At 38.3% G+C, this 12,895-nt stretch overlaps 2 protein-coding genes across 8 annotated transcripts; one reads left to right on the top strand and one right to left on the bottom strand.

The window, feature by feature from the left end:
* Positions 1-206: 206 nt before the first annotated feature.
* On the top strand, positions 207-3,121 carry LOC104611261 (uncharacterized). Of its 2 annotated transcripts, XM_088904243.1 has the most exons (4): positions 207-682; positions 1,045-2,527; positions 2,647-2,728; positions 2,816-3,121. In XM_088904243.1, exons 2-4 carry the CDS (start codon positions 1,633-1,635, stop codon positions 2,997-2,999), a joined length of 1,161 nt encoding a protein of 386 aa, XP_088760369.1. In that variant the 5' UTR covers positions 207-682; positions 1,045-1,632; the 3' UTR covers positions 3,000-3,121. The 2 variants fall into 2 exon arrangements, with proteins under 2 accessions (XP_088760369.1, XP_088760370.1); XM_088904244.1 differs by lacking the exon at positions 207-682 and having other exon boundaries at positions 703-2,527.
* Positions 2,426-11,743, bottom strand: LOC104611262 (nuclear envelope-associated protein 2-like). 6 transcript variants are annotated; one of them, XM_010278247.3, is made up of 7 exons: positions 11,268-11,743; positions 10,044-10,648; positions 9,826-9,933; positions 7,928-8,389; positions 7,716-7,817; positions 4,115-4,275; positions 2,426-3,427 (listed from the first exon to the last, which is right to left on the bottom strand). In XM_010278247.3, the coding sequence occupies exons 2-7, from the start codon at positions 10,230-10,232 to the stop codon at positions 3,301-3,303; spliced, it is 1,149 nt and encodes a 382-aa protein (XP_010276549.1). In that variant the 5' UTR covers positions 10,233-10,648; positions 11,268-11,743; the 3' UTR covers positions 2,426-3,300. The 6 variants fall into 6 exon arrangements, with proteins under 6 accessions (XP_010276549.1, XP_010276548.1, XP_010276551.1 ...); XM_010278246.3 differs by having other exon boundaries at positions 10,044-10,605; XM_010278249.3 differs by having other exon boundaries at positions 3,423-3,549; positions 10,044-10,605; positions 11,268-11,741.
* Positions 11,744-12,895: the final 1,152 nt, after the last annotated feature.

Here is a 12,895-nt window from a genome sequence, read left to right as displayed (position 1 = left end):
TAACCCTTTTTATTTTAATTGATTTTTTATTTTTTTTTTTTAATTGCAAAGAACTGTTTGTTTGGACCGGATGATCAAATCACAGCCACCGGCTTCGGTTCCGGGTCGATTTTTTAAAACATTACATCGTATTACCGCCAACACGAGAGCAAATCCACGTGTACTTGCTAACTGGGTTTCAATCTGACGTGTAAAGAGGGCTTCGTCACATGGGGGACCCTCAATTTTTTCTTTTTTTTTTTAATCCCCTCTCTTTCATTTTGAATTATAACAATCCAAAAAAAGAAAAGAAAAGCGATAGTCTTGATTCTAGTAGTGGTGAACCAGAACAGAAAGCTCAGCGGCTCAGCCTCATCCTTCGTGACAAAGTAACCTCTTTTGTCGTCGACAATTTCAACAAATTCAGCTTTCCTTTACCTTTTTTTTTTTTTTTTCTTTTTACTTCCCGCAGCTCCTCTTTCTCTGCTCATAGCTTTATCCAGTATAACACTTTACCCCTGCTCTCTTTCTCTCTCATTGCAATGCTTAGTGCAATGCCCTCCGAACACAATCTTTGCATAAATCACATTAAATATCCAGTTGGGTCTCCTCCAGAACTCAGAACCACCACTAATATTAATGGCTGCTGGAGTTTCTACGAGCTTCCTCTTCCTCCTCTCTGTCCTCAACGTCTGTTTTTCGAGTAAGTGCACTTCATACTTGCAACTCCCAAGGGAAAAAGAAATGAATTAGGGCATTCTTCTTTTTGTTTTGTTCAAACGCGGAATCATCTTCATGACCATTTAGACGTTGTCTTTTTCCTCCACTTGAGCCATAATGAAGGAAGATCAAACCCGGGTGTTAGATTCAAAATAGTTCTTCAGACTGGTTCTCTTAGATGAGAAATCGCATAAATACCCTCTTAATCTTTTTTTAATTTTTGGGGGAAATGGGAATTGATTCATTACTTTCTTTTGTGTTTTTTCACTACACTATTTGCTCTAAAGGCATCTTTTCGAATTTTATTTGCATGTTTTAATCTGTTTCTGTTTTAATAATCTTCAGAAACTCTGGTGGGTTTCTCCTACGATGCAAGGAGAGAAGGTGCAACTACATCACCTAAAGAAATATTATCCTTCCTCAAAGAAAACAAGGTCTTCCCATCTGATATGAAGAGAATTTTTGCGGCAGATCACAGTGTTCTGGGTGAACTGTCCGACACAGGTGTACCCGTTGATCTCTACTTAAATGAAACTCGGGTTGAACATCTGAGAAAATCCAAATCTTCAACTCTGTCGTGGCTCAGAACCAACCTCCTGACCTTTCTCCCGCACGTAAACATCACTAGCATCATACTAGGCACCAGCAGTAATAACTCAATAGCTCAGATTCAGTTGCCTTTGCTGTTTCCCACCTTGAACTCCATCCATTCAATCCTCACTAGCTTCGCCCTCGAGAGTCAAGTAAAGGTCTCAGTTTCCTTGTCGTTGTCATTCTTAGAGAACATCAACAAAAAACAGGAGGCAGGAGATCTACATGAGATTGTCAATTTTCTTAGAAAATCCAAGTCCTTTATGGTCATAGAGACTGTAATTAATGGAGAGTTGAACATGGGAGAACGGATTACCCAACTGGTGATTGAGAGGGTTATAAATGTCTCTACTGCTCTTTATTACAGTGACGTTCCCTTGGTTGACTGTTAGTAGTTCTGTCGTTTCTAATGCAGTAGACGTCTCTGAATTTTCCAGTACGATTATGAGATATATAGAAAGTAACACTGAGGCCAAAGGTAGTGTGTCTGGGCTATTTGCACAGATCTCTCCGATGGTAAAATCCGAGAAGAAACAGCTCAACAACGAAGAGGAACAGATGCTTGCCTCCTCCCACAAACTCCACGACATGAAACAAAAACCCATCTCAACAAGAACAACCCTATATGAACATGATGTGATCAGCTCACCAGCGGCCACTCTCCCTACAAATCCCACACCGACGATTGTTACAGTGCCTTCTACAAACCCAGTTACCATAACGCCAACAAATCCTGCAACCACTCCAGTGACAGTTCCCTCCACCACACCGGTCACTGTTCCATCCGTAAACCCTGTAAATCCACCTGCAACGGTGCCAATAACGAATCCAGTTACGACCCCTATAACAACTCCCAGTCCCACAACACCGATAATAACCAACCCAGTGACTACTTATCCAGTATCACCGCCCGGCAGCATTCCTGTCACAACGCCTGTAACCACACCCACCACAAACCCAGCGGCTCCAGCCACAACAGGTGCACCAATTATTCCAGGGCAGAGTTGGTGCATAGCCAAGAGTGGGATATTGCAGAATGCGCTACAAAATGCACTGGACTATGCGTGTGGTATTGGAGGAGCAGACTGTTCGGCAATCCAACCTACAGAAAGCTGCTACAATCCAAACACTCTACAAAACCATGCTTCTTATGCATTTAACAGTTACTTCCAGAAGAATCCAGTGCCGTCCAGTTGCGACTTTGGAGGAACTGCTGTGATTGTTAACACCAATCCAAGTAAAAGCACAATTTGACCCCTGTTTCCTATCTATTACATGCAAGTGGGTGAAAAGATGGCAAATATTTGCTGCCCAGAATGAATACTGATATCATCATATACATTTTCTGACAAGCAGGTATTGGTTCTTGTGTCTACCCATCAACATCCACACCCACATCATCATCATCATCATCATTATCATCTCCACCAGCAACAAGGTAAACTACTCTGAAACTGTTGTGATTAGAATCAGTTCAATCTTTCTTTTGGTTAGTAATTCATCTCCCCAAATTATCAATTTCCAGCTCTAATTCACCAGCACCAGTGTTTGGCACGAGCAACCCTGCTACAGCTACAACAATTTTTGGAACCCAACCACCTCCCGGAAGCAGCACATCGGTGTCCATCTCAGTGACTTTGCAGCCACAAGTTGGATATATCATATTGGTAATGCCCATCATCTTTGTGACACTAACGATGAGAATGTAAATACTCTCCTTAATTGTAACCGCAGGCCAGGCCTTCAGGGTTCCAAGGATCATAAACTAGGCAACTTTGGTTTATTGTACAGCTTTTGCATTGGACAATAGAAACTGGATACAGTTCTTTTAGTACCTAGTGCTTAGTGTCGTAAATAATCGTAGACTTGTTGAAATACCATGCTTGTATATTCCAGTAATGCAATTTTCAAGCAAGAGATGCGTATCATCAAAGAATCTTAAGCTCTCTTTCCTTTCCAGTACTAGTATCCGTGGTGTTTTGCACCCGCATGGAGTACAATTTTGATCAATTACATGAAAGATCGCCCTGTGACCTGTCTTGGCAGTTTGCACCATTGGAGCAGTTGGTTCACCATTCCATCTTCCACGATGCTCAACAAGCAATCTTCAGGATGGGAAAACGCATAGTTCTGACTTCTGAGTATAAGAGGGCACAATGAGCATCCAACAGAAGTCCATAGATCAAAATACCAACGCAACATTTGGATGCCAACTGCAGTGAAATGCTGCTATGGTGCCATTACAGTTTTCCATTATATCTGAGAGAAAGAGGCCACAGCATCTAAAATTTCCACTTGTTAAGAGTCAATAAAGTCAGTTACAGCTTTCAGGAAACTAGCTCGTATTCATTTTTTCTATTAACTCCAATTTAGTTTTCCATTAAAAGTAAATGAAATTATTCACGTGACAAATAAACATGAAACCTACCCAATAGATAGATTGTTCTGGATTATCTATAAGACTACATCCGAGAGATGCTACTTAAAATTAACCTAATTTATTTGGTGTATAGAAGATTATTGTGAATGTGTCCTCCAGGAATATCAACCATAGAAGATATTCAATGGACACCTTTTAGAAGCCCCACTAAGAAACTGGAGCAAAAAATTACATCTTCATTTTCACTAGTTGGATAGACAACTACTCCATGTAAACATTGAAATTTGGTTTCTGCTAAAGGTATATGACAGCCACTGCAGACTATACAAAACACAACACTTCGCCAAATACCTTATCTTGTCTCAGTAAAATTTAATATTTGTAAAACTGTATCTCTAAATTCCTTTACACTAAATAGCTACTAAAGTAAATAATTAATTTTACCGTTTTGCAAAAACCACCAGGATCAACATTGACATGGAAACTACAATCTTGAAGCCAGAGCTCTCCCAGAAATTTTGTTTGCCGTTTACTGCATTCTCTCCCTGTTTTGTAGCCAACTGATCCCTGAGTTCTTTCAGAGCCTTGTCTCTCCTCTCTCCCATCTGCCAAAGAGAATTAATCTGAGATAATTGTCCAAATAAGGTACTAAAACATCCAGCATGCCAAATCTGAAAATCAACATCCTCTATTTCAACCCTATCAGAATAACCTTCCCTATTTCAAACGTACAAATAAGAGACTAATAAAAAATTAAAAAGTTTAAAATGGTAAAACTAGAGGGAAGACCGGTGTAGAGTGACACCGAACATGGCACTGTTTGGACGCAATTTTCTTTGGGCTCATTCTGCAATAGAAGAATTACCATCTTATTTCTCACATAATTAATAGAAGCATTAAGAATTAGAGGACTACAGACAAACAAAGTAGAGAAATTAGGGCAAGGGTGGAATAAAAGTAATGGTACCATAGGGAAGGGGTTTTTGATGCAGAGAAAGAGGCCTGGATGGTGCCTTTCACCCAATTGGTGCTGCTTGTGTGAATCAAATGGTGAAACTGCTCATCATATATTGTTTCCTGTCCTGTTGCTAGCTGCATTTGGGAATGGTTCTTTTCTCTCTTTGGATGCAGGTGGGATACCCCAGTGAGCTTGGAAAGAATGTTTGGCGCCTCCACTTTCAGGTGGCCAAAAAGAGGAAGAACTCTGTGGAGATGCACACGGGCAGTAGTGCTTTGGATGTTATGGGAGGAAAGAAATCTGAGAATTTTTTAAGGAAAGAAAAGGTGTAAGGAATTACTAATAGAAGGGGTATGATAAAAGTGATCTCATGGGTAAAATCTATGGGATTATTCTCAGACATTACTGCGGATGATATAATCAGGAATTGGAGGACTGTAGCATCCTCGTCATCAGCAAAAAAGAAGGTTTTAAGAAATTGGGATCCTCCTGAATCTGGATTCCTCAAATTAAACTTTGATGGGAGTAGCTTTGGCAACCCTGGTGTGGCTGGAATTGGTGGGGAAAGTAGTGGGGCTGTATTCGGGCCCTATTGGATGGGGAGACTCCATTACAGCTGAAGTAAAAGCAGTGGTCTTTGGAATACAAAAAGCCATAGAAATAGGTGTGAGAAAGCTGGTTGTAGAAGGCGATTCCAAAGTAATTATAAGCTGACTATAGCAAAATGGAAAGACTCCATGGGTGTTAAGAAATGAGATCAAGAAACCTAATCACATTACCAAGGACATATAGTTATTATTTCAGTGGACTCCAAAAGCAGCAAATGGGTTTGCGGACCAGCTAGCGAAGCAAGGGGCTAATAGGGAACATTGTTTTTTGGGCTCAGTTGTAAGGCTGTAAAACAAAATCTTAGGTGGAAATATTAAAGTCTAATGGGGTAGCCGAGGCTACTCAATTTCTGTATTAATTCTCATCTCATTTTTCTTAATAAAATCACCTTTGCTGATCAAAAAAAATATTCAGTAGGGAAATTTCACTTGAACAGGTGTAAATGCATGGGAGAGCAATTGGGGATTGCAAATGATGGTTCTTTGCTTCAGGTTTTACTTTGCCTTTGTTTCTTGGGAAGAGTAAAATAAAAGTAAAATAATGTGGTTGCCACTAATATGAGAGAGATTTCAAGTGGAATGAGGGTTGTACAAAAAGTGTTCTAAACAACAGAGGCACCAAAAAATTGCGAGGGCACTGTAGAGCCCGAGGCACAAGTTTTGAAATATTCTCAAAAATTTTGAAAAAAGGTATTTAGTACATTAAAATATGAAAATCTGAATTAAAAAAAAAAATAGAAGTTCTCAAGAAAACCTCATCATCATATAAGCTTTAACCCAACCATAAGGGATTGGCTATATGGATCCTGTTTTGCCATTCCGGTTTGTTTAATGTCATTATCCACTGTTAAATCATGAATGCTTAGATCATTTCTTACTACTCGAACAGTTGGTCTGACCCTAGCCCCTTCAATTGGTAACTAATCGCTTTTTCTTGTAAGTGTTGTAGGTGGTCATCTATGCATGTGACTAAACCATCAAGTCTACCTTTTGTCATTTTATCACTTATTGGAACTACTCCTAGGTTCCTAAAATTGACTTCATTAGTTCATTTCTGACCCTACCATTTCTAATTTTTTCACTCATCCATCTCAACATATGCATTCCTGCCGCAATTATTTTGTGGACATGTTTCTTGACTGCTCAATACTTTGATCCATATTGCTGGTCATTCAATTGTTGTATAGAACTTTACTTTTAATCTAAATGGTATTTACCTATCACAGAAAGCTCCAGGTGCACCCTTCCATTTCGTCCATTTTATGGGTCAATATTGAGTTATTTCTTGGTCTCCTATCCTAAGCATGCCTTATTATTATTAAATTTACATTGCATATATTTTGTGCTGCTCCTACTTATTTTAAAACTTCTTGTTTCTAAGGCATTCATCCATAAACTTAATTTTGCATTTAATCCTCATTAAATTTATCAATTAAAACAATATCATCAGCAAACAAGTATTTTGTGCTGATCCTACTTATTTTAAAACTTCTTGTTTCTGAGGCATTCATCCATAAACTTAATTTTGCATTTAATCCTCATTAGTTTTATCAATTAAAACAATATCATCAGCAAACAAGAAGCCAAAGACCTATTAACTCAAATTAAAATAAAAACAATATATAGAACCAATTAAAATTCAAAGCAAACAAACATGGATAATACCAAAATGCTTCAAGCACTCAACAATTTGACCATCTAAATTCTCAACATGTTTGTCCATCACCTAGTTACAACATTTCAAGTAGTTAGCATGCTTTCCTAATCCTAGGAGATTCAAGATTGGGGCATTCACGGAGGTGAAGAGCCATTGGCCCCAAATTTTATGCCCATATATAAAAATATGCTGGTTTTGAGGTTTCGGTAATTTGGTTGCAGTTCATTCTATTTTAGGATTAGGGATCAAAGATCAGTCATTCAGTTGTATTCTTGTTATTTCTTTGGTGGAACTTTTGCTACCTGAGATTCTATTCGCAACAAGAGTTTCAAGTTTTTTAAAAGTTAGTGGATTGTTATTAGTGCACATACACCAATAAAAGTTCATTTGAAAGTTAATAAACTAAAGTTTGAAAACATAAAACAATGCACACAAAAAGTAACTAAAAAATGCAAATTTATAAAGGGATGTGTCCGGGTTGCCAACTTGCCATGTAACTCAACCTTGGCATGCTCCTCTTGATAGGAGCTACACCTGGATTCAAGCAAGGCACATATCTTAAAAATTAAAATGTTCCTCAGTTGATGGATTTTTGGATTGCAAAATTTGCATTTCGAATAAATATGGAAAAGGCTAAAATTGCTAATTTTACCCAAGGTACAGGTACATATCCTAGCTACAAACAAGCGCCTGCAAATCTAAACCATGTACAAGTTTTGCACCCACCTTGGATTTGCACTCAAACAAACAGATTGTAGTTCAAAGAAAGCTATCACCAAAAAAAATAAGAATAAGATAACAGGAGTAAGGACATGTTAATACCCTTTGGAGCTTCCTTGTCTGAGAGCGTGCTTCCTGAAGACAGAACTCTAACTTCAATACCCTTTTCTTCAATTCTTGATCAGCTCTTCGATGTTTCTCTAACTGTCCCATAATCATGTAAAAACTAATTAATGAGTAATTCCTCTAAAAAAGGAAATAACACTTTAGGCATGTACAGGTAACCATACTGCTCATCTTGATAAGGGATATACCTGCGACTCAAGCTCCTTGGTTTTTAATTTCCAATGTGCAGACATAATTCTGATTTCATCTTGCAGCTTTGCTATCTCTTGATCTTTTGCATTCAAATGTTTATTAATCTTCACAAAGTTCTTTGGAGAAACCTCATCTAAGATTTTTCTCAGTTCAGAATCCTTGTTAGCTCTAGCTTTGGTGATTGCTTGCATAATCTCCTCCTCAATTCTCAAAACTTCATCCTTCAGCTGCTTCTGAGAAGCCTCCCGTGCATGAAGTTCCTTTTGCAGAAGATCTAGCTGTTCTCCTAGCCTATTGACGCGGCCCTCGTGTTCTTTCAGTGAACTATTTTTGACATCTAATTCTTTTAATAAGGCCAAACACTGTAACTGGGCTGATTGAGCTGATGCAGCACTTGCATCTGCAGTTGCTTGAGTGGTTGATAGATGCAATCTTAGATCATCCAACTCCTTGAGGTACTGCACTTCATAAGAATAATGCCATTAGGATGCAGCATATTTAATGCACAATAAAATGAAACCAATAATTACAATTGTTATCCTTTATGGAAAGACACTCCATTCACAAAGACCAAATTCTTTCCAAATATTTGGACTAATAGGAGCCTTTATATATAATAATGTGCCAAATTAGAATAGATTGCAAGCTTCCAGAGTTTTGTGCAAAACAAAAAGGAGAACCACCAACACACAATCTCTCAAAAAGCCCAGTTTTGTCCACAAATATAGCAAGCAGAGAGCAAAGTTATATACATGACCACCTAAAATACTGGGAATGATAGCATGATATTTTAAAATTGCATTATCGATCTAGTGAAACTCTCTAAAATAAGGATGAACACTTGAACACGGAAGCTGGCATGCTGAGATAATGACACTAAAGCACCTCAACATCATAGTAGCAGCAACCTCCTGTTACCACACTTATAACATAATGCTTAAATGCCTAGCTATTTTGTACATGGTACTATGAAATATTTTGATGTTTTTTATTTTTTACATTAAATAAACATTGTTAAGCTAAACTATTTATTTTGTGGGAGTAGGAGTTTATATTAGTTTCTTCTTATTATTTTCCTATCTGGCTATCTGCTAGGGGTTCAATCAATACACATAGTGTGTACTGTCTTGAACATTTGAAAGCTTCAAAACCTTAACTACCTTAGATATTTTTTTAGTAAAAAACTACCTTAGATAATTACAAGTGAAAGATGGTTACTATGGAGTCTAAGGAATTGCCTTGGGATTCATGATTTTTTATATTAAAATTTTCGTTGCCAACTCTCCCCCCCCCCGTTGGTTTGCTTTAAACCCTTATAATTTTTACTTTTGTTCTATTAACATTTTATGTCCAAAATGTACCATCTCTGGTTTCACTCTTCTTCATATTTGTTCCAACTGCTGCTGCAATTTCAGCAACAAAAGGGAAGCAATGACAATCGTATTTCTTAAAAATCGCAATCAGAATTTGAACAGATAAAAGTAGACGCTTTCAAGCAATAAAACAAGAATTGATTAGTTAACATATTGTTTTTTCGACAATTCTAGTTTTGTTAACAGAAATTTCTTCTGCTGGTATATTATTTAAACCAAAGGAAACCAAATAGAAAAGCAACAATAATTTAGTACTTTTCCTAAGAAGTCATAGCTAGAAAAGAACAAAAGCAAAACTAAACAAAAAGATGAGAAAAGGCTTTCGTGGGTTCAATAACTAGGCACTATGTTCCAAAAAGGAACAACGAAGTGGCGCAAGAAACCTTCAGCAAACGAGATCAAACATGGATAAGATATCAAAACCGATTAATAAATACCAATACTTTTACAGGAAAAAACAGATTCCTACGAATGAAAAAAGAAATTAAATAGATAAAACCAAAAACTTCAATCAGTCACACCTGCTGTGCTGTAGAGGTCGATTCCTGAAGCTGCCCATCCCTCTCTTCCAAGCTTTTCTGCAACCGAAATATCTCCTCCTCCATTCTCCTCGCGTTTGTTTCTGCCACCTGCGAAACCCTAATCCCACTGAATACACACGTATTGAAACGCAAACTGGGTCCCAAAAAACGATGGAAATTAAACTAAAAAACAAGGGAGGTGGATTCAGCTCATGTACCCGTCTCGACAGGGTTTCTCGTGCGAAAGACTCTTCTTGTGAAGCAAGCCGACTCCGAACATCCTTCAACTCAGCAGCCAAAGAAACAACGTTCCTCCTGAAACTCTGCTTCTTCTCGTCGAGATCCTTCAACAGAGGATCCAATTCTCGTGCAGGCAACGAGGGCTTGTCCAATGTCTCCGACATCATATCACCATGAGAAACCCTCAAAATAACTAATCTGGATTACTAAGTTAAAAGAGTTTCCTTCCGCTACTGCAACTCTGTCCTCGACCTTAGGCTTAGGTACCCTCCCAACATACACGCGCTGGGAGGATACTCCAATCGTGTTCCCGCTTTGTTTAAAACCTAACTATCGATCTTTACTGGCCTGGTGCATTGAAAAGCATTCGCATCAACGCCGAAACCGTGTACTGCATTTATTTTGAAAAGAGTTTCCTTCCGCTACTGCAACTCTGTCCTCGACCTTAGGCTTAGGTACCCTCCCAACATACACGCGCTGGGCGGATACTCCAATCGTGTTCCCGCTTTGTTTAAAACCTAACTATCGATCTTTACTGGCCTGGTGCATTGAAAAGCATTCGCATCAACGCCGAAACCGTGTACTGCATTTATTTTGAAAAGACCTAATAAACCGTAAATTTTGAGAAGCAGAGCGATACTTCTGTTTTGTTCGTTAATATTTTCTATTTTTCTTTCCTTTTTTTCTGGCTAAGAACCAAAATCGTGTTTTAAGAGAGTAAACCAATACAACTTATAGCTTAGAACAACGTAAATCCAAAAGAATAACAGAAATAATTTGATTTTCTCGTTAGTTGAGTCACAAAACGGTGTTGTCAAAGGATGTCTCGAGCAGAATTCAACCACAACTTCGTTGTTATTTTATTTATCTGAGAAGAAAATCTTTTACATTAAGCGAGGTCACGAGAAAGACGTCTTTTACCACGAAAAAGACAGGTCCAAAGCGGCGAGAATGCATGAAACTTGGATATTTACGCCGGAAAAAACGTACAATTAAAAGACCGGTCTACGGAGGAAAAAAATGAAATATAAAGACAGAGAACTTAATTTTCAAGAAAAAAAAAAGAATTCCTAAAAGTAATCAATTTCCCAATGAAATATTAAGATGATCCTGATTTGAGTTACCGAATCGTCAACTAGAACTCTGCGGCCTTCAAACAGGAAAGACTAAAATCAAATTACTTGTACTGTTCAAGGACGTACCTTGGCTTAAACAATAAAAACGCCTCTTTTCTTTTCTCTCCGACTTCAGGTGTGAGGTCCGAATACTAATCAGAAGAAGCTCCAAATTCCTCTAGATTGAGTCCCTTTAAACTGCGTTTTTCTGACCGTCTTCAATGCATCCCCTGAACAGAGCTTAAGTTCCTTCGAATCTTCGTTGAGAGAAGTTGAACTCAAACGCCTAATCAGCTTTATTTCTCGAGCAAATAAGAGAAATGCAAACTTCTTTATCGTTAGAGATGCACAGAAAATCGGCTCCACAGTATATGGATGATATGGTCGTTATAGATCCAAAAATACTCAAAACCAGAAATTACTTCGTCAATCAATCAGTCGTCCGAGATCCGAAAACCTAGAACAGAAAAACTGTGATTCTTGCGTTCGTCCACATCATATGCAGAGCTTTCGTTCTCAGCAGACAATTTATTACTGAGAGTAGTTGCGACGCAAACGGAGCAGATTAAGCAATTAAAAAACGGGTTTGGAAATTGGAAGTGTGAATAAAGACGTGATTCGGATGTACCGAAGCTAAGGTTCGGAACAATGAATAGGCGTCGAGTCGAATCTTTTTGGCTCGGTTTGACCCAAAGCGCGGCAAACCCAAATTTGGACTCGATCTCTACCCGCCGTTCACGTGGCCTGACATCCGTCGTCGATAAATATTAAATACCATAGATTTATTATCTGAGGTACGTAATTTACTATAACACCCACCGGTTTCTTAGTAATGACAAATGTGTAGGTGAGCCTCATCTACCTGTCAAAGGTGAATTGAACGATTAATCGGCAGAGGAAAGGGTAAACCGGGAAGGAATCACCACTCACCGGTAGTAGTAGCAGTAGTACTGCCTCCGTGGCGCGTCAATAGAAGCCAAATAAGAATAACAAAAGGAGGGACAAAAAACAAATAGGATTTTGGGGGCCAGCTCAGCACCCACGTAAAACATTATTATATTGATAAGAGTAACAGGTGGCAATTTATGAGAGAAACGCGCAGAAAAACAAGCGAATGAGACAAGGAGGCGAGGAGGAAAGGCGAATCGGGACGAGACATCTTGACAGTAGTGAATGGATAGAGACAAGAACAAGACAGTGTCCCGATGATTCACGTTGGAATCATGGTATCATGGAAACGGTGCAGTATATATGTTTGGCATGGAGAGAGATCAGACCAGACCAGACTTATCATGGAACCAGAGAGTATATATACAGCACCGTTTTATGAGAAAACGGAAACGGTGTTGTATATGCGTGGGTTGGAAGCAAACGGTATTTTTTTTTGTTGGAAACATTGTTGTGTAGAACGTTTTTTGGTGCAATAGCAGCACCTTTGTTTAGCACCAGTGTTTTATATCTATTTTCAGCACTAGTATCTATTATAGGAAGTCCATATCATTATCACATCATATTTTTATTGATAGAAACGAGCCTCAAATTAAAAAAATGTCAAATTTCACGTTTCTCAATACCACACCTTCTCGATTTTCATGGTGTGGTTTAGAATATCGTTTTTTATATAAAAACAATACCAAACATATTATCATTTTCTAAAACACCGATTTTTCCAACATAACACAGATGTATTACCGTTTTTTGTAACAACGGCATCG

This window comes from Nelumbo nucifera, chromosome 4 (assembly GCF_055504915.1).
Source record: "Nelumbo nucifera cultivar China Antique chromosome 4, China Antique-T2T, whole genome shotgun sequence".
Lineage (NCBI taxonomy): Eukaryota > Viridiplantae > Streptophyta > Magnoliopsida > Proteales > Nelumbonaceae > Nelumbo > Nelumbo nucifera.
The sequence above is the reverse complement of the archived record's forward strand: the minus strand, read 5'-3'. Positions and strand labels throughout refer to the sequence as shown.